Raw genomic sequence first — 27,216 nt, 5'->3', positions numbered from 1 at the left:
TCAGACCAGTGGTTCATCTAGCACAATATCCCATTTCATTTTTTTTTTAATTTAATTTTAATAAAACAATATACATTGCACAAAAAAAAAAAAAGGGATGTCCCTGAAGTGGTCTCACCTACTGTTAAGCAGGGGTCGAGCGCATGCTGTTAGGCACCCTTAGGAGGCTCCATCCGTCCCGGTGTGCATCCATTGGTCTGCAGGGGTGGAGGTGTAATTAGACAAAGGAGTCTGACTGGAAGCCCATAGATCAGCTTTGCAGAAGCATTCCCAGCATTGTGGCAGTGAAGCAGGATGCAGCATAGATCCTGTCAGGTCACAGTGAATACACAGGCTGACAGCCTGTGAGAGACATCGGGGGAGGTTGGTAAAGTGGGGTTTTGAGTGTTTCTGGACGTTTCCCTGTGTTCCCCTCTTGAAAAATCCTAAAATCACTAATTTTAGAGTTCGGGAAGTGAAAAATATTGTGCAAATTTTTTGACTATGGCCATCTTGGATTTTTACCAATTTTTTTTTTTTTTTCTCTAAAGTTCTCTGCTTTTTCAAAACTGCAAATTTTGCCTGAAACATGCTGGAAAGGAATCCTTAGGCTCTTCTCATGTGGATTCTTGCCAGAATTGTGCAAATCTTACGCTTTTAGTGTCGTGCCACATGGCGCAGCTGAGGGGGCTGCAGCATCCAGCTTAGTTTCTCCCCTGCTGAAGCAGGTGACCAAATGCTCAGCTAGCCCGGCAGGGTGGCTGTCATTGCTTTCGGGGCTCAGCATGGCTGGTACTTCCATTAGCCAGACTGCAGACCCTCCACAGCCTAAGAAACGCAAATGCAAGTCATCTAAGGGTGACTGTGCCCCAAGAGTTGGACACTTTTTCTAAATTTATGAAATTTTTGTGGTCAGAGTTTCAGAACAAGTGTCCTTCCCCTGAGCACAATGTCTGCCTCCATGGTTTCTCGTAGTGGCATTGTGCCTTTGGGAACGTCCTAGCCTCAGCCTGCTGTGGCTTTTGCACTGCCTGATCCTCATATAGGTGACCCGGATGCTAATGTTTCCCTTACTGATCCCTTATTTGCAGGTACAGCGTTTCCCGTGGTGAGAGATCAGGGACTGTGTGCTGGATCTGCGGATCCCTCTGGGGTCTTGGATCCTGGGAATGATCCTACGGTCTTGTGCTCTGCTGGACCTTATTGCTGAGTCTTTGCAGGAATTGAACTTAGTCACTCAGCAGGCTCTGTCCATTTCTTGTGGTGTGCGCTCACAATCTGTGACTTTTCCCTGGCACCCTGATGTGAGCATTCTGGTCTCGGAGCAGTGTGACTCCCCGGAGGGTACTCTGAAAATTGCTAGAGCTATGTTCTGCTTGTATCCTCTGGCACAGGAGTGTCAGCAGTTTTTGGGTCAGCCCAGGGTGGATTCCTTGGCGCAGGTGTCTAAGTGTACCTTTCTTCCCAGTGAGGGTGGTGTTATGTTAAAGGATATGCAGGACCGTCGGGTGGATGTGGTTCTCAAGAAACATTTTGATGCAGCTACTTTAGGTATCAAGGCTGCTTCGGCAACGTCTTTTGTTTTACACTCCTGTTTCTTTCGACTGTGCCCACTGGAGAGTGAGGCAGTGGATCCCTCTCCTCAACTTTTGATGGCTGGGATAGATTATATGGCTGATGCATTGTATGACCTCATGAGAATTTTGGCAAAGGTGTCAGTGTATCTGCCCACCAAATGCTCTGGGTTAGATAGGGGCTGGTGCTTCCACTTCCAAGGCTATGTTGGCTAGGCTGCTTTTTAAGGGGCAGTTATTCTTTGGCAAAGGTCTGCAAGACCGCATGGATTCTGTGATGGACCATCACCCTAAAACTCTGCCTGATAGTAGACCTAGACCCTCCAGGGGTTTTGGTTGCTCTAATTTTCATGCCTCATGGCGTTCCAGACTGTATGCAAATGACATGTTGCAGAGATTTTCACAGGGCTCCCGACGATGGTATGTTGGCTACAGGCGTTCCCAGCCTTCCATCTCCCATTCTGCACCCTCTGCCAGAAAGGCTCAATGACGCCAAGCCGAGGGATGCTCCTCTGTGGATAGGGAGCTGTATCTCAGCTTTTCTTCCTGCTTGGATGTGTATTACATCCTACCAGTGGATCTTGGACATTATTCGGTTGGGCTACAAGCTGGAATTTGCTTGACCTCTGACAGATTGGTCCATGGATTCTCCTTCAGGATGCCTGGACAAAGCGCTCGGAGTTCAGGCCGCCGTTCAGCGCTTGCTGGATATTCAAGCTATAGAGCCGGTACTGCCCAGCCTCTCTGACGCAGGCACATACTCTATATCATGCCAAAAAAAGGCTCGGAAAATTGGAGGCCTATTCTGGATCTTCAGTACTTGAATGTGGCTCTCAAGATTCCCTGCTTCCGAATGGAGACTGTGCATTTGGTCACTGCAGCAGTAGCCCCAGGAGAGTTTCTTGCCTCTGGATCTCAGAGATATACTTGCATATTCCCATTTTTCCAGCCCACTTCAAATTTTTGTGGTTTCATGTTCTGGAACAGCATTACTAGCTCTCAGCCCTGCCCTTTGGGCTGGCGACAGCGCCCCAGACCTTCACGAAGGTGATGGTGGTAGTGGCGGCTTACCTGCAAAAGATGAGTCTACAGGTTCACCCTTACTTGGACAATTGGCTGATCAGAGTTCCCTCATTGGCCAAGGGATGGCACATGGTGGAGTGGGTAATCCAGGTGCTGGAAGAAATGGGCTGGATTGTCAACTTCAGGAAGAGCCATCTGACGCCAGATATAGCGATAGGCCATGTCTTTCTTCCAGAATCCCACAGGCAGAAGCTGTGTGCCCAGATTTGTTCCCTTCTGGAGCGGCCAGCTCCTTCAGCATGGGATTATCTTCAGGCTCTAGGATCTATGGTGGCTACATTGGATGTGGTTCTTTGGGCGAGGGCGCACATGTGTCCTCTTTAGCATGCTTTGCTGTCTTGTTGGGAACTGCACTTGGATGCCTTGCAGACCTGTCTGCCATGGACTCTGGAAGCCCAAGCAAGCATGGACTGCTCCGCAGGACTGTGCCACTACACATTGCCTCCTGGATCATGGTGATGACGGATGCCAGCCTTCAGGGCTGGAGAGATCATTGCAGTCGTTGTCCTGTTCAGGGGTGTTGGACGCCTGCACAACAAAAATGGTTAATCAACCGGTTGGAACTCGGAGCTATTCGACTGGCTCTAATGAGATTGCAGAAGACTCTGGTAAACTAAGCGGTCAGAGTGTTCTCCAACAATATGACGTCAATAGCCTACATCATTCGGCAGGGAGGGACCAAGAGTACTCCTCTGGCTCAGGAAGCTCGCCTTCTTTTTCTTTGGGTGGAACGTCATCTCCTTGCGCTGATGGCAGCACATGTGGCAGGAGTAGACAACATTCAAGCAGACTTCCTCAGCAGACAGACGCTGGATTCAGGTGAATGGCCCCTGTCCTCAGTGACATTTCAAGTGATAATGGGGTGCTGGGGGCTGCCCCGCTTCAACCTCATGGCCACGGCAAGAAACAAGAAAGCGGATCACTTCAGTTGACAATCTGAGCCTGGCAGCGCGGGTCTCGAAGCTCTGGTGCAGCTGTGGCTTTAGGAGGTTCTCCTGTATATTTTCCCTCCTTGGATAATGATCGGCTGGATCATTTGGAAGATCGCTGCTCAAGTTGGTCCCAGTTTCTTTTTTCTGCTTTCCCATCTTCTGTAAATTCTTCTGTTGCTGTCCATTGGTTCCTTCTACAATGGTCCAGCATTTATCCCTCTCTTATCCCCTGGACCATGTGCAGCATCTTTCGCCCCTGCCCACCATCCCAATGCCCAACATTTAGAAACATAGAAAGATGACGGCAGATAAGGGCTACAGCCCATCAAGTCTGCCCATACCATTGACCCCCTTTTAAGTCTACTGGCCCCCTTAACTCTACTGACCTGCTCTATTAAGTCTATATCCTAGCGACCCTATTCATTGGTAGGACTCTCGCAGTGATCCCACATAGGTATCCCATTTATTCTTGAAGTCTGGGATACTGCGGGCCTCGATCATCTGTACTGGAAGCTTGTTCCAATGCTCTATCACTCATTCCATGAAGAAGTACTTCCTGACGTCTCCACGAAACTTCCCTCCCCTGAGTTTGAGCGGATGTCCTCTTGTGTTCGAGGGTCCTTGCCATGCCACATCTCTCCCTCCATTTCCTTCACCACTATGTCCAACATTCCTCCCTCTTGCATCCCTTTCAATCTGTCCCACTGTTCCCTTTCCATCACATTCCTCCCTCATCTGTACCTCACTCCCTCCCTATGACCAAAAATTCTCCTTTCTTCCATTCCCCATGTACACAGTCATTTCTCTTTCCCTCTCACTAACACACCCACACCCAATTCTCCCTTTCTATTCCCTCCCCCACCTCAGCATCTCTTTCCCTACCTTCCTCCATCCTCTCTCCCAAGTTCATGCCTTGAAGTTCTATGTCCAAAAACACACTCCCTCCCCCCCCTTCTGTGTCCCGCGTTTGCCTCCCACATTCGACCCCTTCTGTGTCCTGCGTTTGCATCCAGATAACAGCAGGGGTTGGAGGCAGCTCAAGCCGAGAGGCTCGTCTTCTTTTCCTGCCTACAGCACAAACATGTAGCCGACCGGAAATTTTCCCTTGTCAGTTGACGTCGGAGGAAAGGCTTTGCATCAGTCACATGCAGCGTGCAGGGCCTATTTGGAAATACTGAGCGCCCATGAGCTTGTGTCCTGAAAACTTTCTTTGTATGGCGGATACGTTTGGTCTCCACAAGCCACAGAATTGATTATTTCTTTCCCCCCCCCCCCCCAAGTTGTTTTTTTTTTTTTTTTTGCTCCAATTCACCCACCATGCCTGTCCCCAGCGTCTGGCACCGTCCGGCCTCTCCGCTGCTGCCCTTCCTGAACTGTTGGGTGGCGTGCCAGTTCCATGGGGAAAGGGGCATCTCCATCCAGGGCCACGGCTTTTGCCAGCCCATCTCCATCCCCCTGTGCATGGACATCCCCTCCAACCAGACCATTATGGCCCTATATATTGAGCATTTTTCCGTAACTGGCATCACCAAAATAAAGCAGTAAAATCCCAAACAAACCAAGTATGGTTGGGTTTCAGGCTAATTAGAAAAATGAGAAGAGATTAACCACAAACAAATAGATCCACCAAAAAGGTTAATCAAAAAAGCAAAAAGCCATCTATATAAATGACCTGCATACTAAAGTCAACATGAATGAAAAGATCTCAGAATTGCCACTCCTGCGGATTATAATGTTATAGCCCACATAAGGAATTGTGGCGTGGTTATCTTTCATCGATCAAAAAACCTTCATGATGGTTATGTGACTTAATTCGTCATAAATCTTAATATTTCACTACTCATCATAATTTAGATAAAATAGTCAAAAATTTTGTATCCTATCATTAATATATATGCTTAGTTCCCAAGGATACAGCTTATGGGAACTAAGCAATATATCTTGTACTACTAAATCACAAGATAAGTGCCTTTTGGCGAATATACAGGCGGAGCCCCAGTTTATGGTGGGAAGGGACAATCAGGTATTCTATTGGTGGGCCCAGAAAGGGTTGCTTGTATTTAGAGACTTAATGGGGACCTCGGGGATCCTTTCTTTTGCCATGCTTCAACAGAAATTTGATTTGCCTGATGGGGCTATTTGGCCTATTTTCAGATTTGACATTTTATGCAAGCTCAGGGTTGGGGTTCCCAGTCTCCAGTCAAGCGGGAACATCTGGAGAACTGCTGCTCCTGCAGAAGGTTCCTAGACCGCTTTCAGTGGTGTATCAGAATTGGAGGAGACATTCTCAATCCCATTTTTCCTTTCAGACACATTGGGAGGGGGATCTAGGGTTGCAATTTACTACTAAAGAATGGGGAGTTATATGTGGGAAGGTCTATAAGGTTTCCTCGTGTGCATTGGTTCAGGAGAATGCTTATAAGGTTCTGACTCGGTGGTATTATACCCCGGAACGATTGCATAGAATATTCCCCGGAGTGTCTGATCACTGTTGGAGATGTGGAATGATTGTGGGGTCTTCTCTACATATTTGGTGGGATTGTTTAACCATTCGCTCCTTGTGGAAAGCAGTAGTTCATACTATGACCGATCTTACTGGGGCTCCTGTGGGGGCGACACCTCAGAGCTGTTTGTTAGGCTTATATAATATTCGAGAACATCTCTGGCAAACTAAGTTACTTAGATGGGGTATGGCATCAGCGAAATGTTTAATTGCTAATCATTGGAAAAATACGGCAGCCCCAACTCATGTTGAATGGCTTTAATTGTCTGTTGTTCCTAGGGAGGATGGAGATGGCAGTAGCTAAATGTTGCTTCACCTATGCACCCCAAACTTCTACTTGGCACAAAATAGGAGATATTTTTGATGCTCTTTAGTGGGTTCCTTAGGTCCTGGTACTCTTGGTCTGCTAGTTGGTGGGGGGAGGTGGGAAGGGTGGGATTTGGTGGTCACTTGTTATTGGACATTGCCTTTGGGGGTGGGGAAATGGGGTGGGGGGGTCATGTGGGTGAAAATTGTATTGCTGGTGTGCTTTACTACTCTATACTTGTTGTTTACTGTGTATTTGTTTATGTTGAAAGATGAAGTGAGTGTATATTTTTTCTTACAAAACTTTTAATAAACATTTAAATATTAAAAAAAGAACATAAAGGATATTCTTCCCTGGTTGTTGATACTCTTCTGAAGTCTAAAAAGTCTTCCACGGTGTCTGCTTACACTAAGGTGTGGAAGGCCTTCCAACATTGGTGCAACCAGGCCAGGTGGACCTCTATTCAGTTCTGATCTCATTGATTCTAACCTTTCTTCAGGCTGGTTTGGATAAAGGCCTCACTGTGGCTTCTCTTTGGGTCCAAGTGGCTGGGCTCTCCTGTTTTAGATCCTGGGAGCATAGATCCTCCTTGGCATCTCATCCTGATGTCACTATATTTTTGAAGGGGGCTCTTTGTGTCAGACTGCTGGTTAAGCACCTTTTTCCCTTCCTGGGACCTTAGCTTGGTGTTTTCTAGCTGTACCAAGGCTCCTTTTGAGTCCCTTCTGGATGCTTCCCTCTTAGATTTGATGCTCAAGACCATTTTTCTGGTTGCCATTACTTCAGCACGTCGTGTTTCTGAACTGCAGGCTTTGTCTTGAAGAAACCCTTTCCTCCCTATTTCGGAGGTGGGGGTTTACCTTCAAATGGTTCCTTCCTTCCTGCCGAAGGTAGTATCAACTTTCCATGTTAATCAGGAAGTGTGTTTGCCTGCCTTTCAGCCGACAGGTTCCAAGTCACAGGACCACCTGTTTAAGAAACTGGATGTGCGTCGAGTTCTTTTGCATTATTTGGAGGTCGCCTAACGAGTTCTGTCTCTCTGACCAAACAAATGGTCAGTCAGTTAAGCAGGGCACTCCTGCCACCAAGGCCATGATTTCCAGATGGATCAGTAGGGCCATTGCGTCAGCTTACATTCTTTCTGGGAAACAGTCCTCTGTTTCCGTCAAGGCGCATTCTACCCAGGAGTGTGGCTTCATCATGGGTCAAAGCTAAATCTCTCTCCCCTGAGATTTGCAGAGCAGCAACGTGGTCTTCTCTTCACACATTCTACAGAGTGGATGTGGCAGCAAGACAGTACTCCTAGGTCCTTGGTCTTAAGAGTCGGTGCAGCAAGCCCACCCTAGCTTTTTGGGGACTGCATTTGTACGTCCCAGCTATCTAGAATGTCTCGCCTATTGCACTGAAAAAAGACATTATGTATTTACCCTGGTAAGCTCTTTTCCAGTAGATAGGTGAGACATTCTAGACTGCTACCCTGTCCTTCCTGCGCCTTCTTACAGTTTTCAGTCTGTTTATGCTTTCCCAAACTGATTATTGAATGACTCTCAGCCCTTGGAGGCTGGAAAGAATTTGTATATATGTTTCAATTTATTGTGGAGTAGTTTCTGAGCTCCTTTGAAGCCTGTGTTGACAGTTGTCGGTACTGTTTAGTTGCTTGAGCAGAACAAGTTATTGAAGCCTGTTACTACAGGGACCCCTACTTCACATGTATTGGGTGGCTCTACATGCTTGGGTACTAACCCTAGGTGAAGCTTGAAAGCCCAGTGAAGTATAATAGAGGCAGAGTGAAAAATCCAGAGTGGATTCCTTCTGCAGCTATGGGAAAATAACCAGCTGTCTAGAATGTCTCACCTATTTACTGGAAAAGTGTTTACCAGGGTAAGTACATAATCTTTCTTTATTTTTAGTTTGGTAAGATATGTAATGGGACAACTGAATTAAAATGTGTCGGTTTTGAGAATTTGTCAGCTATGTATATGAGTATATTGCACTTTACAAAAGGAAATGTGAGGCGGCGCTTTATGCAATTAATCACGCCATTAAAATATTTAATCAATGTACAGCCCTAATTTTTATCAATTTGGGGAGACATCATGAAAACTGCTCATCTTATTTAATAAAATATCTCGATACACCAGCCTCTTAGCCTGTCTGAATATGTATAAGAAGTACACATGCAAATGAGTATGCTAATGCATCATAGCCACTCATTGCTTCCTCAGATGAAACTATCAAATTACATCAGTGGGTAGCACTTAGTTGTACAGAAATACATGTGATTCCGCATATCTTTCTCATTAAGAAAGGGAGATGTGTGAAATATAAGAGAAAAAAATGGGGGATTAAAGTTGAACCTTTTATCCGAGGAGAAGGAATCCTTGGACACTTAAACATTTTCCGTAATGTTGGCAGCACAAATGGAAGATTGACATTTGATGTTCCCTTCCCTCCCATTGTCAAACAGTGCAACTATGTGCCACACTCATGGGTTTCAAGGGACCTGCCTCTCACACGCCTTTCTTTTTTTTTCCTCTCCACAGCTAAAAAGCTGCCAAAGAATGAGCCCCAAAGTACAAGTGGCACAGCGGCCAGAAATCGAGGTGTGGATCTGCATGAGCAGTCACAGCAAAACAAGAGTCAGTGCTGCAGCAACTGACCCTCACCCTCTCACAATTTGGTGCTGGCAGGACAAAGAAGAGCGAGAGAGATAAGACGTAACCTCCATTCCCAGAACCAAAATCCTTCCAGCACTTCACCTCTCCCCTCTGATAACTGCAGCAGTGCCTCCAGAAACATCCCCTTCCCTATGGCCTCCTCCATAACAGCACTTTCTAATGCTTCAGAAAACACTGCCAGCCTCCTCCTCCTCCTCCTCCACCACCCTTTCCTTCTGATTGCGGAATGGATTACCTGGGACTCTTAACTTCCAAAAACAAACTTTTATTCACTTTGTATTATAGCTGAAAATAGCTACCTAATTACTCACTGTTTTTATGTTGGTGGGGGATTGGGGTTCACATTAATCCTCCACCACCACTTAGGCACACTCCTCCCTTCCCCTCTTGTTTTTGTTAAAACACACGATCAGTAAATTATAAGTTCTAGGGTCCCAGTAATGATTTTTCCTCTGATTTGTTTTGTTTAACACTTTCATGGGAAGATAAGTTCATGTGTGTGTGTGTGGGGGGGTCTTCTTGTTGTTTTTTTAACTCGGAACAAACTTCTGTAAATGGGATCTACAGAAAATTGTCCATTTTCTGAACTTTAACATCGCATATTTCATTTGTTTCCAGAGCTATTTTTCTTGCACTTTGGAAAAGCTGCAGTGTTTCTCCCCATTACCTTGCTCCTATGTTTTGGTGTTGGGCATGAGTGATACAGGAGCTCATGCAAGTGATGTGTTGCTTTGGGTGAACTTGGTCTGGTTTCCTTTCCTGCGCAGCAGAGTGGAAGCATGGAAGTGTGTGCATGATTCTTGTAGGGTTTACTGGTTGGTCCTAGCTGGATTAGGATGCTGGAGCTTGGGGTGCCTGCTGCTTAAGATGTACAGGTGAAGTTGTAAATGAAGAAAATTGTACTTAGTGTTGCCACCTTATTGGGGTCTACTGTAAGAGGCTATTTCAGTCCTGTCGTTGCTCCCCTGCATATGTAAAGATGTAGTCCTACTTCTGGGGACATCTGAACTCTCTCTATAAAAGGTAGTAGTACTGAGTCAGCATCACCTGGATGAGGTGATACCCCCAGGCTCCTACTAGCCTATAATAGGGATGGGGATAAGGATTTGTTGATTCTGCTGTCAAATAATCAGTGTCTTTTCTTTACTGCCTTGCTATTTTGATTTACACACACTCCCCAGGTTCAGGCCAAATCTTCGTAATTAGGGTGACACGAGCTTTCTATTTCTGAGCAATTTGCACTTTAGCCTGTGGCAGGTTTCTTTGACTTTCCCTTTTTACCCTTTTTCTTTGCTTGTTTTTTAGTCGCCCAAGTCTAAGGCAACGAAGACAAGTTGGACGCATTCATAGCCTCCCTCGAGGAGAGCTGGTGCTTGGGATTTATAAAGTTGCCTCATTTCAGGAACCATTTTATATTGCATCCTAGGAAGATTTTTTTTGTTGTTGTTGATGGAGTATATAGTCTGATAAACTAAAGTGGTGAGTTTGTGACCTTGCACGGCTTCTGTGGTGCAGATGTAAACACCATTTAGCAAGAGTGTTCCTGAAATGTATTTCTATAACCCATCCTAGTCAAATAATGCAGATACTCTTCAGTGTGGGACAAGAGTTTTAGCTCCCTTTCCCTCCCTTGGGGGGTCAGTATAGACTGGAATATCCCTTCCCTATTTGAAAACCTGTGAACCCCTAGCTCTTCTCCTGTAGCTGCAGACATTTTAAAAGCACTTGTGGATTCTGTTTCCCAGGAGCTTTGTCTAAGAGGGATGTTGCCTCACTCTGAGGCTTTGTCTGGAACAGTGTACATATTGCTAGTTAGTCAGAGGACAGTTGGGGAGTAACAAGTGGCTTACAGCATACCTAAGGTCAGCAGTCTGCCCTCAGGCTTTGAACTGTTCTGATTGGCTGACAGCCCCCACAAGCAATGATTTCTTAGTATGGTATGATGTCGCAGAACGCCAAGGAAGGACTTGCTGCATTCTAGAGGGCTGCTATCCTGTTGAGGGGAAGTCCCTCTTAAATAACTGATTATGCAATACTGGTGAAGCAGAACTATGAGTGATAATTCCTATTTGTTAACATCTGTCATCCCATTTTTAATTTGATATGACTTATTCTTGAAGTTCATACTTATTTGTTATGCTGATTGTGCTATGCAATCCTAGTTTTGGTTATCTATGCTACTGTTGAAAGCTGTTGTGCTGTCTGATTACTGACTAGGTGCAGCAGGTTGTGTTGGCATTTTTAAAGAGGATAATTTGCTCCCTGCTACTACAGAACAGGTATTAAATAACACAAAGCAGAGACAGAATGTTCACAAGTGATTACAAACACAAATTAAATCTCCCTCCCTTTTTTGTATGTGTTGTTTAGCTTTTGAGGTTGATCCCTTATTTTTTTCACAGAGTAAACGAGAAGAACCACTTTTAATTCTTGCTGGGGCAATATTGGTCTTTTTAGGGTTGCTCATCTGAGCTTTTCTGTCATACATGTATGGATTTGAGAAGCCACTTGACAGCTCAGAGCAGGCTGACAGCATCCTAAAAGCACAAAGATTAACATGTTGTGGAGCCTTTTAACAAAAAAAAAACAAACCAGGAGTCTCAGCTGGAACATGTATCTCTGACCTAACTATACCTCTGGTGTCTGTGTTATAAGAGCAATGGAAAGTGCAACGTACTTGACAGCTGTTCTGCAGGGTCAGGAGCAGCATCTGAAGCATGAATTGTTGCCATTTTAGCAGGTTCAGTGGCACTTATGCTAATGTACAGTCAAGACCAGATTAGGCAAACTGAAGGAGGACCTCTAACCTTGTTTTTCTTTCACAGATGTGATGTTTAGCTCCCCCCCCCAAAAAAAAAAAATAATAATAATTTGAATCCATTTTTTAACTATTTTGATGATTAAATTGTAGTCTTAGCTCTCCTTTCTCTGTCTGCCATTATTGATTTGAATGGAAAAAACCCCAAAAACAATGCAGAGATGTAATCCATGACCAACCTGTACAATTTGTAGCTGTTATTTTTTTTTAGCTTTTGAATGATTTCCTGTGATTTTTGACTAAAAACTATACAATTTTCCCTCATTTGCGGTTTTGGTACCCGCGATTTCAACTATTTGCGGATTTTGGGACCGGGACACCCCCCTCTAGTGAATCGACTTTACCTGGTGGTCTAGCGGTGACGCAGGGCAGAAGTGATCTTCCTACACTCCTGCCCCGTGCAGAGCTGTCATCGAAAATGGCTGCTTTGAGTTCCCGTGGTCTCACGGCAGCCATTTTTTATGACGGCTCTGCACGGGGCAGGAGTATAGGAAGATCGCTCCTGCCCTGCTTCACCGCTAGACCATCACATAAAGTCCAGGAAGCAGGAGGGAGGAGCAGGAGTTGTTCGTGGGCCGGCTCTGCCCCTAATCCCCGCGAATACGGAGGGAGAAGTGTACATGAATTCCCTTGTCCCTCATGTATCTTACTCTTCTACAAACACTAGCTGCAACGCATCCAATAGTATTTGTATGTTTTTTTGCTTTGTTTGTACCAGTTCCAGAGTTGGATACAGTCTGTGCATAAGAATACACCTGCCTTTTGTAGCTAATAGGAACTGCTGGGCCAGTCGGTGCAGAGGCAGTAAACTAACTTCTAGAACACTAGTATCGCTACTGAGGCAGAGTGCATTTGATGTGCAGCCTCTCAAATGTACAAACCCAGGGCCTCTTTGCCTGTGTGAGTGAATACACACACATCTTCCTTCACTTTAGTGCAGGGGTTGTCAGGCTCCACCTACTCAGTCTCGTTTTCACAATCTCTCTAATGAATATGCATGAGATTTGCATATATTGAAGGCAGTTCAAGCAAATGTAGCTTGTATGTATGAATATATCCATTCTGGATATCCTGAAAGCCAGACTGTATCCTGAACACTGAGTTGCTCTGGCTACTTCTTGGTGCATTTGGTAACATTAATGAGTCAACGAGTAGTAATAGTCAGTTGTTTGGTGCACTGAGTCTTTGCCAGCTGCCTGCTCCAAAGCAGCCCCTGGACCTTCTCTCCTTGATGAAGTACTGCACAGAGCAAGGCTCAGCTCCAGAGCCTGCAGCGAAGGGGTTTCACATACTATTACTGTACTTGAGTACAGCTGCCCTAGTTCCTGATATTAGTTATCTTTGACCAAATATATATTGTTTTTGAGGGGGAAAGAGGGCACTGCAGCTTTTTTTTTTTTTTTAATTCATGTTTCTTTGTCTATATTTTAAAACTTTTTGCTTTGAATAAGCTCCTAATTTGCATTCATAACAATCATGATAATGGCATTCTACCAATGTATTTAATGTAAGTAAAGAAGAAAAAAAAAAGAAAAATGGACTTTGTACATTTATCAGACTTACCCGTGCTTCTCTTCATATAAAGAGTAGAGGCCGTTGGTAGTTAATGGAAACAAGTTCTGTCCTACTATTGGCTCTTCATTTGTGGGAGGAAGAGTCATAAGAAAAATGAATTACAGCCATTATGTAGATATGTATAAAGAGATGGATAACAGGTCTAAGGATGTAATGTAGAAGAGTGATAGGGTAGAGCAGCTGCTGTACAGCTCCTCCATGAGATAGACTTAACTGTTACCCAATGTTTCAAGCTAGTTATCGAGACTCATGGAGCTGTTTTATGATGCCAGATATGCCTAAGCTGTAATAAAGATAACAGGAGATAAAGGCTCATAAATTTGTATTATGTGGCGCTTAATTATTTGCAGTCGGATTGCCAGGGTGAGTGAAAAAGCTATAATGAAGAATGTCCTGACCCCCAGCCTCTCCCCATCCTTTCACTTATTTGCACTGATTAGTCTGGAACATAGTCTCTTTTCTCCTATTGCAGTTAGAATACAATATGGAAGAGCACCTCGCTTCCAAAATCTTAATCTAATACTTTAAAAAGAAAATTACTGCTGCCCTACCTGATTACCCAGAATAACTGCTGCTCTAAACAATTATGTATGCCCATTACCCCATAGAATAAATGGAAAAATTTACTACATGAGTAGCTTCTCCTTGTGAAAAGAATATTTCAGCATGCTAGCTTTACAATTACCCTCTAATAGTTTTGAAAAGATCTTTTAACTATTGAGGGATGATTATAAAATAAAACTTTATTTTGCATACATTCAAAATAAGAATGTACCTTTCTGGACTTTTTTGTGCATATGGAGCAATGCAGAATTTCTGCTTCAGAAGCAGAGGGCAAACTTGCATCCTTGACTTTAAATTAGAGAATGACACGGTGACAAAAATCCACAGCTTCCGTCCCCTTCCCCGCGGATAACTGCGGGAAATAATCCCTTGTCATTTTCTAGTGTCTATTTCAACCTCAGTCCTTCTACACCAGCATTCTTCAAAGCAAAGCTTGCGGGTCAGTGGTTGTGGCCATTCATACTCTGATTCTTCCCTCTCTCCTTAAAGAATGACATGAAGATGGTTTCCCGCGGGGACGGTGATGAATTTTGTCACCTTGTCATTCTCTACTTTAAATCCTTTCCAAAGGTAATGGGTTTAAAAGGTTCATTATATTGGAGGAGAAGGGGTTATGTATATTATAGTCTACTAGCTGTTCCGGATATAAATTCCCTTGAACATTCACTTGAGGATTAACAAAACACAAATTTTCAGTTTTCACTTTCTGTTTAGGCTTCACCACACCACAGCTGCACTTCCTTATATACTGTTAAATGACTGTGTGACATGATTCTCGAAGCTGGCACCTCTCCTCTCTTCCCCCCCACCTCTTCCCATTCCTCCCCTCTATGTGCGCGCCCCCCTTCCCTTCCCCCATACCTCTAGTTGAAGTTGTTTGCGGCGTTGCCCGGATATAAATTCCCTTGGATTTTGGTTTACATTCACTTGAGGATTAACATCGCACAAGTTTTCAGTTTCTCTTTAGGCTTTACCACACCACAGCTTATACTATAGACTGTGACATCATTCCCAAAGCTTCACACCATTGGTCAAAGCAATATCTTTATCGATGATTCTTTACATATCACCCCCTTCCTACCCCCACAGTGTTTGTTCCTAGATAGTAATTGATATGTATACCAAGTTTGGTTGAAATCTGTCCATGTGTTTTGGAGTTACGCTGGAACATACATAAGAACATAAGAAGTTGCCTCCGCTGAGGCAGACCATAGGTCCATCCTGCCCAGCGGTCCGCTCCCGCGACGGCCCATCAAGCCTATTGCCTGAGTAGTGGTCTATACCTATCTATACCCCTCAATCCCTTTTTCTTCTAGGAATCTATCCAAACCCTCTTTGAAACCATTTAATGTGTTCCTGTCTACCACAGCCTCTGGAAGCGCGTTCCATGTATCCATCACCCTCTGAGTGAAAAAGAACTTCCTAGCGTTTGTTCTAAACCTGTCCCCTTTCAATTTCTCCGAGTGCCCCCTTGTACTTGTGTTGCCCTATAATTTGAAAAATCTGTCCCTGTCTACTTTTTCTATGCCCTTCAGGATCTTGAAGGTTTCTATCATGTCTCCTCTAAGTCTCCGCCTTTCCAGGGAGAAAAGTCCTAGCTGCTTCAATCTGTCGGTATATGGGAGATTTTCCATTCCCTCTATCAGTTTAGTTGCTCTTCTCTGTACTCCCTCAAGTATTGCCATGTCCCTCCTGAGGTACGGCAACCAGTACCGGACACAGTACTCCAGATGCGGCCGCACCACTGCACGATACAGGGGCATGATGACTTCCCTCGTCCTGGTTGTGATACCCCTCTCAATGATACCCAACATTCTGTTTGCTTTCCCTGAGGCCGCGGCGCACTGTGCCGATGCCCTCAGTGCAGTGCGCCGCGGCCTCAGAGAAAGCAAACAGAATGTTGGGTATCATTGAGAGGGGTATCGCGACCAGGACAAGGGAAGTCATCATACATACATACATCTGATTTATATATATATATATATATATATATATATATATATATATATATATATATATATATATATATATACACACACATTGCATTCTCACTATTTGCAGCAGTACTGTTCTCAAAAATCTTCATGAACTGCAAATTTGCTAATAACAAAACAGTGTCTAAGGGAAAATATATGTTAAGTTCCAGCCATACATGTAGTTCTTCAAAACCATGGAAAGCAAATAATGGATCCTATAGGAAAAACAGGGTTTGGTTCCTACGTGAATGTATGTTTCTTTTTTGAGTTTGTAGCTTGCAACTCAATCCCTGGCTTGGTAGCCATTTTCAAAAGTGAAAGCAAAGAAGGCTGATTTTTAAATACACAGGCCCACAAATAGCGGTCACAATTCATGCACCTGTGGATATGTAAAATCGCAACTTTTGGATGCTTGAATACCGATTATGTACTATATGTATGTGTGTGCGCGTATGTACAGTATACAAAAAACCTTGGCTTCTAAATTTGGGCCATATTTTCAACCAAAATTAGGAACTTATGTTTTCAGTTAAAAATTCATCTTACTTTAGCATAGTTATGCTTATAATTTAGGTCTCACAAATCACAATTCAAGTAGTAGAGTAACTGGAGTAAATATTAACCAAATAAATCCTAACAACCTCCAGTTAATAGAATACTGGGTATTATTCCAACAATTCATTCTTAAATCTCCAAGGGAAAAAATTAAAGAGGAAAAAAAGGCCTCGGAAGCCATGGGGTACAGCTTTGCACCAGGACTAAGAGTGAGCTAGATGTACTTATTGGCTATCCCCACTCCCCATGCATCTATCATCGGCCAAAAACAACCCTTTATAAATGATATGTTTTAAAGTTCAAATACTCTGGTAAATAGATTAGTAAACTGGGTATGCAATCAAAAGTGGAAAACAAAAATAGCTTATCTTTGTTCCACCAAAACTGCTGTAATCTGCCAAAGAAAATTTATCACTGGCAATACTGCTATAATCTGCCGATGACAGCCAACGTTTCACGATATCACAAAATCGTTTCTTCAGGGCTCTATGCAAAAAAATAATAATAATATATATATTAGAAGTAACACACCTTGTTCTATTCAAAGGCAAAAAAAACATTACCTCAAACTACAAAAAGCGTTTGCTATCGGATCAGAGTGAAAAATGGCACCACAGTGTCATTTTTAAATGAACAGTACTGAGCCAATCATGTTCTTACCATCTAATGATTGGCTCAGGCAGCTATTGTAACAAACAGTGAATAGTGAAGAAACACTATTGCTGGTGTGATGAAAAGGAATTTGAGACCTCCAAGCAATCAGATTAGACAAACAAAAAGTTAGTTTAATAAAGATACACCCAGTCAATTGATGCATTTAACTCTGTTGGCTGCACTGCTTGCAACTTATAAATCCATTGCTGTGATCAGTGGATTACAGCAGTTTCGATGGAACTTTCAAAGATAAGCTATTTTTGTTTTCAACTTTTGATTACATACTCATATATTTACCAGAGTATTTTAACTTTAAAACATATCATGTATACATAAAGGGGGGGGGGGGGGGTTGGCCGATGATAGAAGCATGGGGGGAGGGGGAGCCGATAAGTACATCTAGCTTTCTCTGCCCTGGTCCAAAGCTGTACCCCATGGCTTCTGAGGCCTTTTTTTCTTCTTTAATTCTTTTGCAGATTTAAGGGTGAATTGTTGGTATAATACCCAATATTCTATTGTCCCCTGAGGAAAGCGATGTTTTCGCCAAAACTTGGATCCCAGTTGAGACTCCACCTTTGGGCATTTTGCTTGTTTTTTTTAACCTTGATACAAACTGTTAATAAATGAACATTGACCACCGGTTGGATTTGACATCTCCAGTGCCTCTTTTTGTTTGGATTTTGTTTGCTTCGAGGGTTGGTACCTTTTCCCTTTCCTATAATTTAGGTCTGCCATTCATTTGCTTAGATTTGGGTCTAATTAATGAGCCTAGTGCAGAAAATCAGTGCTAGCACCCAAGCTTTTTTTTTTTTTTTTACTGTCTTAAAATCTGCCTCAGTTGCTACCCATGTTCTATGCGCTTACATTTTATGAGTTTAGTGAAAGTGTGAGTACAAATTTGGTCTCTCAGCCCTAGTAAATTTTCAAGAAGGCCAGTTTAGGGGCATTCTTCTCAAAGGCAGCCCTTTTACTAAAAGTGAACTAATGATTTGTGTGTGCTAAATGCTGTACCTATGGGTGCTAAATCCATTAGCATGCCTTAGTAAAAGAACACCAGAGTTAGAAGCATCAATTCTTTTAAATATCAGGCCAAGTGAGGACAGCTCTGGTGGGGTTAGATGCTTGCTTTTAAATACGCATATGGTAAGAACTCTTTCACGAATATACCTGCTCAAAGACATCCATTCCTTCAGAATACAATCTGGTAACAGGCAAAAATAGTAAATGATAACAGAAAAAGACAAAATAGTCTGGCCAGTAGAAATTTCATCCATATTAGGTAAATGCTTCACACACACACTTGGAAGCAGGCAGTTTCAAAACAAACTTTCCAAAAAAATAAACACTGCTATGGAAGTGTTAATGGAACATATAAAAATACAATACAGACATGCATATATAATAAACTGGACTTATAGTAAATCGATTAGCGCCCTTCTTAGGTCTGGAAAAAAAATACAACTCCACATCAAAATTATAGTGACTCACCTTTATGAGGGAGTGCTGAAAAGTTCTCATCCCAACCACTACGGAAGCCATTAAACTTACATGTTATTCTACATATTCACCCGTAAGTTCAACACACTTGGCACATCATATCTGAAGTTTCTGTAACCCTTCCAAAAAATACTCTGATGTCTGAATCACTCAAATTGTCATTCTTTCAAACTCTTTTGGAAGTGTCCATTTGACATTTCTCATCAGGATTCAAACATTTGGGCATCCACTTGGCTGTTCTTGGATTATACCCCCACCACATTCCCTAGATATCTGTAACATAATAAATGACATCAGATAAAGACCTGAATGGTCCATCCAGTCTGCCCATTAGTTATATCCATTCAAAATTCATGTGTCTCAGCAATTGTTTTAGCTACTACTCACTGATCTGCCAAAATCAGGTCATGGACATGGTCAGCAATATCAGGAATTGACACTGTTTGAGGCCTCCCAGACCTTGTTGCATCTTCGGTCTTGAAATATCCACATTAAAAGTTTGCACACCACTTTTTCACTGTGAAGTATGATGGACACTTGTCACTCAATGTTTGCATCATACGTTTGTGGCTTTCCTTTGGCGTTTTCTTCTGCAGAAATAGGAGCTTCATGGCAGCTAGGAGATCCACACTTAAAAATCCCACACACTTTGTTAACATGATTAAATCAATAATCTTAAACAATGTAAAAACATAGCATTATAATTCTTCAAACTGGTACTTTGCAAAATAAAATAACTCTCTCCAGTACAGTGGCAATGTTTCAATTCTGTTTGTTCCTGTAAAGTTCACAGTATAACTTTTTCACATTTAATATGATATCAATTTCACTAATGACTTATAGATTAACTTTTCAAAGTGTTGTCACATCAGAAAATGGTCTCAATAGCTCAGGGGTAGGGAACTCCGGTCCTCGAGAGCCGTATTCCAGTCGGATTTTCAGGATTTCCCCAATGAATATGCATGAGATCTATTTGCATGCACTGCTTTCAATGCATATTCATTGGGGAAATCCTGAAAACCTGACTGGAATATGGCTCTCGAGGACCGGAGTTCCTTACCCCTGCAATAGTTGAAGGAGGGTCCAGACTCGTACTCGTATCAAAAGAAAAAACAACACATCTTATTTTCTTCAAACTGCTTCTTCTGGGTCTCCTTTTTCAGTAACTCCTTACAGCAGCACTCCTGTTTCACTTCCAAAAAGCTACATCAGGAGACTTCAACTTCTTACACAACTTATTTCATTTCACCAAAAATACAGCTTATTGTATTTTCCAACAGGGCCGTGGCTTAGGCAAAAATGCTAACTTTTATCAACACCTTACAATTATGTCATCAATCTGCGATCCTGTTCTAAATAGACTGTTCCTGGTCCCATGTTCTTCATTTAAATATGGTATAGTCTTAGCCTCTTTTTTTTTTTTTTTTAAATAACAGACTTTTTAATTATCATGTCCAGAACATATTAACAAAAATCCACCAAAACACCAATCTCAAAAGTAAAACTGTGTCAAAAAATCTAATACAGATTGTGTTAACTTACAGAAACTGCTAAATACACAACTGTTTGTTGAGGCTTACATGTAAGATGTACGAAAATCCCCATTTGGTATATGGCCGCCAAATACACGCAGATAATGAAGGCTGTTTGCGTTTTTGGATTTTATGAATGTTTGATACTGGAAAACACCTAGATTTTAGGCGGTATATAGATGTGTTAAATAAATAAAAGGTTGCCATTCCAAAACAGCATTTAAACCCTATGGGGCTCATAATCTAAAGAGAAAAACGTCCAAAAACCAGCCTAAGTCAGCACTTGGATAATCATCAGTCAAAAACGTCCAAGTGCCGATAATAAAACCGGGTTTTGGACGTATTTATAAAGGACCTAGGCCTTCATAGTGCCACTGAACGACCAGAGCTAAACGGAGTGTGTCAGGAGGAGTGTCAAGGGCGGGAGTTGGGCAGGACATGGGCCGGCTTAGACTTAGTCGTACTGCATGTATAACCGAAAGTTATACAGCACAAGATCGATGGAACTTGGATGTTGTGACAGACCATTTAAAACATGGTCTAAGTCACAAAAAAACACCTAAAGTGACCAGATAAGCACTGCAAACACATAATACAGACCCCCACACACTACCCCAGTGATCACCAACCCCCCTAAAAATATTCATCACCACTTGAAAATTGTGCCTCCAGAACATCATCACTTGGCAGACTGGCATAGGAAAGCCTAGTCATGCTGCACAGAGGCATCTTAAGCCGTCTTGGGGGTAGATTAGGGACCCATTGGAGGAGGACCCATGCCCATAAACCCCTGTAATCCCTGCATTGATACTGAAACATGTGCACTCCCCTATACACCTCCAAAACCCTTTTGTACTGGCATATAAGTGGCTCCTGCGGCCATAAGGGCTATTGGGGTGGTAGATAAGTGGGTCTAGGGGATTCTGGATGTGATTGGGGGGGCTCACCATTACATATAAGTGAGCTGTAGTGAGATGATGACATGGCACCCTTTTTGTGAAGTTCACAGCAGTGTCCTGTAAGGTACCTCACTATTTAGGTGCCATGTCTGGGTGTTCAGTCCATTACTTTGCAGACCCCTCCCATGTCCAGGCTTGTTCTAGGCGTTTTTGACTTGGATAAAAGTGTGGTATAAAGATGGATGATTTAGTGGCTTGGACGATCAGATCAGCAGGATATATAGATAGACTATTTTCAAAACAAAAAAATTTGGACGTATTTTTAAAAAATGTGTCCTACACTGTTTTTCACTTTGGACAACTTGCTACTTAGATGAAAATGGACTTAAGACGTTCCTTTCGATTATTCCCCTCCATGGATGCAGTGTGTTTAAATTAAAAATTAAGTGTTGCTCTTTTTGCCGCAATCTTCACATCACCCTAACATAAAAAAATCTATTAACTTATCAATTACAATGCATCTCAACATAGAAAATAGTTGACCTTTCTCCACACAATGAGTCACTATGGGAGCTATCATTTTTTCTAGTATTCAGGCAACTTCTGTGTTCAATTAATCGAGTTGTTAAGTTTCTAGAAGTGTGACCCACATAACATATGTTACACAGACACCTTAAAATGTAGATCACATTCAGTGATTCACATGAAGTATATTTTAGATGGTATAGTTTACCCAATGATGTATCTGTAGGTCTGCCAAAATCTTCTTTAGATATATGACAAAGGATGTCACTTAAATTTTTATTTTTTGAAAAAGCCAGAATAAATTGTTTAGATTCAAAACATGGTAACGTTTTCAATAATGCAAAATGTTTCTTAAATATCCTTTAAATTGTACCTGACTTACAGACCCTTTTATCAAGCTACGCTAGAGGTTTTAGCATGGACCGGCGCAGTAAATTCTCCAATGCTCATAGAATTTCTATGAGCGTCGGAGCACTTACCTCACTGGCCTGTGCTAAAAAAACTTTAATGCAGCTTGATAAAAGTGGGGATAGTTTGTTTTAAAATGCATGGAATAACATTAGTGATCCTTTGTTCTTACCTATATTGTAAAAGAACCATACAAGGATTATGAAAAGCTCTCTTTTTTGCTCTTTTTATTGCTTTCCTAGGATACAAATGTTTCTCTAAATGTGCTTCTAATTCATTAGCCTCTTTCCAGTATAACTCTGAAGTAGTTCAAATTTTATTTATGAAAGTCTGTACAGTATTATATTTTTGTAGGTTCCAGTAACACTCCCATAGCAGTGTGTTTAATCGTTTTTTTTAAATAGGTAAATGCTTCCCAAATCTGCCCTGGGCCTCTCGCCACCAGTCAGCTATCCACAATGAATAGGTATGATAGAAAGCCTGCCTCCACTGTATGTAGTATCATGTATTGTTGTGGCGCTTTGCTGCTTTTTTTTTAATTTATGAATTTACAAACTTAAAGACAAGCATACAATACTTGAATACAGATTCATAATTACACCCACAAAGATTTGTGGTGAAAAGCAACTCACCAGACTATAAGAAATTTTTAATTATTAAGTCCACAGTATTTTTAGGGACCAAGAAAAAAAAAAAAAAGTACAGAGGAAAATTATATATAAGAAGACTGCATCAGAGGTACAAAGTCAACAGCTGGTTCATATTTTGTAGGAAAAACTATCGATCTAATCATTACTCCACCCCCTTCTTTAACCACTGTAAAGTCCAGCAATTGCTTCGGTTAAAAAATGAAAAAGAACTTTTTACCACCAAGTGAAACAACATTTTGCAGGAAATTTTTAGATATGACCCCGAGCTCAGGGAAGATGACAGTTTGGGAGCGTGACGGGGGCAGGAACAGGTTTGGGATGGAGCTAGAGTTACCAGATTTTCCAAATGGAAAATCTGGACCAATGGTCCCGCTCCCAGGCCCACCTTGTTCTGGTCAGCCACGCCCCATCCTGCCCCCCTCAACCTACATGAGCAATGTCGAACAGCATTTGCGCATGCGCTGGTGTGATGCGATGACATTACGCGCATGCATGCGATGTCACTGTGTTGCATCTGCGCATGCCGTCCTGATGTTCGTTGCCAGCATTTCAAAACCCAAAGTGCCGGGTTTTGAAAAGCTATCTGGCTCCCTGGAAATGTCCGCAAAAGGAGGACTGGTCCAGGGAAATCTGGACATCTGGTAATCCTATCTGAGGCAGAATAGGACATTATTGGGAGATAGAATGGGGTGGGGCCATGTGCCCTCTTTTTTTACTTTAAAAATCTGGTATCCCTGCTACAGTATATTGAAAAACAAAAAATGTTTTAAAAACTCTTCTACTGAAATAGATAAATTATTGAACATCCCTTTTAATTATTGCAACTGGATTTTCAGTGCTTATGAAATTAGTGTTGTGGGTGAAATGGTTATGACATGGTGATAAAAAACATGCTATGCCACAAAAACCCAGATTTTGATAGATTTTGGAGAAAAATACCCAGAAACCCAGTCGAGGCCCCCCCCCTCCCAAAAAAACCACAAAAAAAACCCCCAAAACAAAACAACCAAAAACCAAACCAAACAACCCAGATCTGGTGGTAAAAAAGAGGCCTGGTAACACTGCCAGTTGGGTGGGCTTCCTGCCAAGTTGGCTAGTTTTGAAGGCTACCGGCAGGATATGTTTAGCATTAGGGGGTGGGCTGTATATTTTTTGGCTACTTCCAGTAGTATTTACTATTTAATCAATGAGTGTGACAAGCCTCAGTCTTGAGGTGAACTTCAAGCCTAAGTCTGGTGCTGCTGTAGCCTTTCTTAGAGCGTTTCAAGCCTCATTCTGGAACTGCAATAGTGCGTTTCAAGCCTCATTCTGGGGATCAAATAGCACCTCTTATTGTATTCCAAGCCTCACTATGGTCCTCCAATAGTTTCTCTCATTGAGTAGCCACCTACATTTTTTGTGCAGGGTGGTTCAGAAAGCTTTGTCGCTGCTGATCGCCTTCCTTTGACAACGAGAGGACTGTAGTGAGACTTATAGAAGCAAGAGAACAGCGTGTAAGAATAAATTAATTTATGTTGCTAGCTGCTCTGAACTCTATGTCCTCAATATCTGTTCTTTTGCCTCCTTTCTCTGAATTTATCCCCCAGCATCTGCTCCTACCTGTACTCCAGCTTTTGGTCGCTGTAACAACCTCTCCCCCACCAAAAAAAAGAAAAATAAATTAAAATACCTTAAACACGAGTCATCATGAGTACAAAGTACTGCAATTTTAAGAAGGGAAAGACTTCAAAAGAGTTGTGCTGCCACTAAGTAAAACAGAGGTTACACGGCAGTTATTTATTATCATTGCTTAGAAATGTAATATTTGAAAGCATGTCACCTGAAGGGAGGGAAGATTAGGAGCCTGTAAATTAACTGAGGGCTTGAGGCTTAAGATTCACTTAGGACGTTCAATACTCTTACTCCAATTCTGGCTGTTTGTTCGGTCAAGGGCTGCAGAGTGGCTGTACGAGGTTTTTGTCACTTTCCTATTAACTTTGGATTGTGATAGGCATTATTTTAATTAGAAAATCCTAAAATGTTATTTCTTTGTACTTACGTTTTTATCTGTGGGGCAAGGAAGTCTGTCTGTCTATCTGTGCGGTCTGCAGTAGCACCTTTCTTGGAAAAGTAAGAACTGCTGAGTCAGCAAAGGGGGGGAGGGTGCATCTGTAACTTGGGTGCCATGAACTAGGCCTTATGCTTGGCATCAATTTTTTTATGATGGCTACAAGTGTGCATAAGCTGTTAAAAAATACTGGCATAAAACCAATTTCGCATGTCAACTTATGTCGTGTCAATGAGTGGTGTGTGGTGCGCCAGCTTTCAATGTGTGAAACTGTTACTATTCTCTAACTAAATCATGTATGTTGCGTGGTGACATGCCTGTGGCCTGCCTGTGCGCTCTCCATGGGCATCCCCCCCCCCCTTGGAGTTGCATGCTATAGCAATTACAGGCATTGGTTATAGAATATCACATAACTACTGCTTTTTGGTGCCTCTGAAGTGTGTAATTGACACCTGGCGCTACTTTATAATTTGTTTTTCAAGTTTGTGTGCAGTTTTACATGCATTTGTATAATAGTTTACTCACATGCTATACAATATGCAGCCAAGTTTAGCTCTGCAACTTCTGCTGAAGAACTTGAAACTTTAAAAAATGTTGTCTCTTTTGTATTATCTAAACAGAATACAGCACAATAAAGAAGTCAATATCAATATGATTTCTAACTTATTTATGATGATGTGTGTGTGTGGGGGGGGTCTGTGTATGTGTCAAGGTTGGTGAACTATTTTTGGACCACTTTTTGGTGTGAGTTGGGCTAGAAACTTTTTCACCATCTGACAACTCTACCTAAGTCTGAGTCAGGGATTACTTCTACCTCCTATTAAAGGTTCAGTATGGTGTTTGGGAGGGAGGAAGGTTTCCATTAGCCTACCAGGGGTTTTATAGTAGTGGTAGGGCTGGGGCATATGGGGGAGGTCTTTCTTCTGGGATCTGAAGTGTTTCTGGTGTTGGCAGGGGATCTTGCTTGGAGGAGGGCCCTTTATGGGGTTGGGATCAGGGAGATCCACAAAAATACTATGGTTTGGGTTTTTTGGGGGGGTTGTTTTTTTTCTGGGGGGGTTTTGGAGGTGGGAGGCCACCTGGAAGGAGATATGTCTCTTTTGCTGTCAACAAGTGAGTCGGTCATCCCTCACACACTGACAGGAAGGATACCTTTTTTTTTTTTTTTTTTTTGCTGTTTGAAATAGGCCATGTCCATGCAAAGTAAGCTCTTTTTACTTGGGGTAGAACCCTGCTGTGTTTTCTAAGTGTAGTAAAACTGGCTAAAACAGAGCTGCTCATCTTCCAGCCGAAACCCACCTCTCTGCTTCCCTCATTCTCAGTCTCTGTGGACAACACTCTCATCCTTCCTGTTTTGTCTGCTTGTAATCTTGGGGGTCATCTTTGACTCCTCTCTCTCCTTCATCGCCCAGATACAACATATCGCTAAAACCCGCTGCTTCTTCTTCTATAATATTACCAAAATCCAACCCTTCTTCTCTGAGCACACTACTAAAACACTTATTCACACCCTTATCACCTCGTGCTTAGATTATTGCAACTCGCTATTCTCAGGCCTTCCACTTAGCTTTCTTGTTCCAACCCGTCCAGAATTCAGCTGCACGACTCATAATCCAGAAGAGCCACTATACTCATTTTACCCTTCTCCTAAAGTCATTTACTTGGCTTCCCATCTGTTTCAGACTACAATTCAAACTCCTCTTACTACCTACAAATGCACTGACTCAGCTGCTCTTCACTCATCTCTACACCCCCTTCCCCCCCTCCCCCCGTGAGCTTTGCTCAGCTGGTATGTCCCTCCTATCTGTGCTCTTCTCTTCAACTGCCAACTCCAGACTCTGTCTTTTCTGCCTTGCTGCGCTGTATTCTTGGAACAAGCTGTCTGAATCCCTGTGGCAGGCTCTGTCTCTTTCAGTGTTCAAAGCCCAGTTAAAAGCCCACCTCTTTGAGAGTGCTTTCAACTCCTAACTCCTTTCACCTTGGGTTCTGCATCCCAAACCCTAGATGTCGTGTCTGTCCAAGTTAGATTGTAAGCCTTTCTGAGCAGGGACTGTCTATAAATGTCAAAATGTATAGCGCTGCCTATGTCTTTCAGTGCTATATAAGGGATAAGTAGTAGTAGTAAGGCCTACTGTATGATTTTCTTAAATACTAAACTTAGTGTCACAAGCCTAGATAGAGAGGGTGTCACTTTCTGTCTGAGCATAGCAGATCCTGGTTGCACTTGTAAATGTGTTAATAAATCTGCCTGTAGTGACAAACAAGTTTCCACCTTTCACCTTTTTGAGTTCATCATGCGTTTCATTTCTCTGTTTAACAAGTTCATAATAATTACTGGTATTTTTCCTCTTCATTTTTGTCCTGGCAGCAGTTCTCCCTCCCCTTTAGTTTTCCAGTTGAATTAGAACTGGTTTTTGTAAAGTTAAAATATTACAAACCTTTATTGACAACTACCTTCTT

General features: G+C 42.4%; 2 protein-coding genes across 3 annotated transcripts in view; both read left to right on the top strand.

Annotated features, from left to right (window-relative positions):
* The window catches only part of RAB5B (RAB5B, member RAS oncogene family), a 60,335-nt gene extending 46,558 nt beyond the window's left edge, over positions 1-13,777 (top strand). For both annotated transcript variants that reach the window (XM_033935575.1, XM_033935576.1), the window contains exon 6: positions 8,922-13,777. In XM_033935575.1, coding sequence (XP_033791466.1) covers positions 8,922-9,037 — 116 coding nt within the window. In that variant the 3' untranslated portion in view covers positions 9,038-13,777. The remainder of the gene's footprint in view (positions 1-8,921) is intronic.
* A 9,699-nt stretch (positions 13,778-23,476) lies between these two features.
* The window catches only part of SUOX (sulfite oxidase), a 48,451-nt gene continuing 44,711 nt past the window's right edge, over positions 23,477-27,216 (top strand). Inside the window, exon 1 of the mRNA XM_033937030.1 lies at positions 23,477-24,202. The gene's annotated coding sequence lies outside the window, so the exon portion shown is untranslated. The remainder of the gene's footprint in view (positions 24,203-27,216) is intronic.

The sequence above is a fragment of the Geotrypetes seraphini genome, chromosome 3 (assembly GCF_902459505.1).
Source record: "Geotrypetes seraphini chromosome 3, aGeoSer1.1, whole genome shotgun sequence".
NCBI classification, from domain to species: domain Eukaryota; kingdom Metazoa; phylum Chordata; class Amphibia; order Gymnophiona; family Dermophiidae; genus Geotrypetes; species Geotrypetes seraphini.
The sequence above is the reverse complement of the archived record's forward strand: the minus strand, read 5'-3'. Positions and strand labels throughout refer to the sequence as shown.